Source organism: Bison bison, unplaced genomic scaffold (genome assembly GCF_000754665.1).
Source record: "Bison bison bison isolate TAMUID 2011002044 unplaced genomic scaffold, Bison_UMD1.0 scf7180017864484, whole genome shotgun sequence".
In the NCBI taxonomy this organism is placed as follows: Eukaryota; Metazoa; Chordata; class Mammalia; order Artiodactyla; family Bovidae; genus Bison; species Bison bison.
In genome coordinates, this window is record NW_011495044.1 from 5,235,004 (window position 1) to 5,236,650 (window position 1,647).

General features: G+C 46.3%; 1 protein-coding gene across 13 annotated transcripts in view; it reads right to left on the reverse strand.

The window, feature by feature from the left end:
- The window catches only part of MACF1 (microtubule-actin crosslinking factor 1), a 342,575-nt gene that overhangs the window by 20,549 nt on the left and 320,379 nt on the right, over positions 1 to 1,647 (reverse strand). For 11 of the 13 annotated variants that reach the window (XM_010862750.1, XM_010862748.1, XM_010862749.1 and 8 more), the window contains 2 exons: positions 1,626 to 1,647; positions 199 to 361 (listed from right to left, as the gene is read on the reverse strand). In XM_010862750.1, the coding sequence (XP_010861052.1) occupies positions 199 to 361; positions 1,626 to 1,647 (185 nt within the window). The remainder of the gene's footprint in view (positions 1 to 198; positions 362 to 1,625) is intronic. The other 2 variants (XM_010862753.1, XM_010862759.1) reach the window with 1 other exon arrangement.

A 1,647-nucleotide genomic window follows, 5' to 3' on the forward strand; every position in this document is an offset into this window, starting at 1 on the left:
TTTTAATTCTAAACAAAATGAGGTCCAACTTCCCATCAAAACAATAGACCAATTTTAGTAAGCAGGTACATTACTTCTGCTCCAAGACTTCAGCTTTCACTTAAGAAAGGCTGTTTAGCCAGAAATACAGCCTGCTTCTACAAAGCGAGTGCAGGGAGTCTAGGTGTGGCCTGGGTCTGGAACTGTGACTGGACTCACTGGATGCTAGAATGCCATCGATAAACTCCTGACGGGTTATCTTCCCATCCTGGTCCTTGTCAATTCGCCGGAAGAAATCCATCACCCGAGACTTTTTGTGATTCATCCAACGCATATACTTTTTCCTCCAGACATCGAAGTCAAAGTTGGCAAATTCCTTCAACTAGACAGAGATCAGAGGAGTCAACAAGACCTGCTGTTTTGGTCTTCAAACCTACCCAGAGCATACCCAAACTTTCAGACATCCAGCAAAGCCATGCGGGCCTTTTGAGGGGACCAAGAATGAAATCTCTGTGCTGCCTCTTGTGAAGGCACATTGGCTCCTTCACTTAAAGCCATGACTGCTTACACGAGCTGCGGTAAAATGGAGCAGTGAGAAAAACAGTAACTCAACAACCACCATGGAAGATACGGAGCACGCACAACAAGAGTGGGTGGGGTCAGCCTTGCTTTCCCTTGGCATTTTCTCAAAGGATCATCCCCTCAGATGGAAAAGAATGGATTCTACCCCAGAAGAGAAGTCCTCAGTGCGCCCCACTTATGTGGTGTTTCTTTTGGATGGCGCCAGAGGGAGTGAACTGCCCTCTGATTCCCACTCTAAGTATTTGGTCCTGGTGGACAGCAGCGGGCCTGTGCAGTGGACAAAGTGATGCTGAGCTACTTGGACTATGCCAGTGACACGGACTCAGGATGACTTAAACAGTGCAGCAGTTTTCCCCCTGGTCTTTCAAACTCCAAAAAGTTGGAAGGAATGGGGAAAAAAAAAAAAAGAAAAAGCCAAAACCAAATATGCTTATAACTCAACTGGATCTACAGAAATAACAACAAAAAACACAGAACACTCACTTCTGGGCATAGCTGCTTTGATATGCACAAATAAAAAAATATAAAAGATATTAGCAATTTATTTTAGAAACTAGGAAGTGAAGTACTATATTTTTCAGATTGGTTAGTGATACTTCAAAATAGATTTGCTTTTTATAATCTACTGAAGAATCGACAAATAACAGGATTATTAAAAAAAACTACTCATTTCATAATTGAGGAGCTTATATCTTTACACAAAGGGCTCAGTAATGGTCATTTTTATGAGCTGCTCCACACCTGGTGGTAACTTTGCCAAGTTAGGTTCCTGATTCTCAACCACGGCCGGGCACTAAGGAGGATGGTGCCACAGGCCAGACCCGCCGGGACTGGCTGGCAGCCTGCTTCCCACCACCAGCACTACAGCCCATCAGCTGTTAGTTTCCTCACTTGAGTCTTCTCTCCCAGGGGGCCTGCAGGACTGAGTCCTGGCCTACACTGCTCCGTTGCTCCTTCTGCAGAAGTAGTGGGTCAAGGCACACGGGTCAGGACACAGAGCCTCAGGAGGGCTGTGTTTTGATAAGTCACTTCCCTCCAGGGATGGCTGCCTGGCGGGGCCTCACCTCCTCCAGCCGGTCCCAAGCG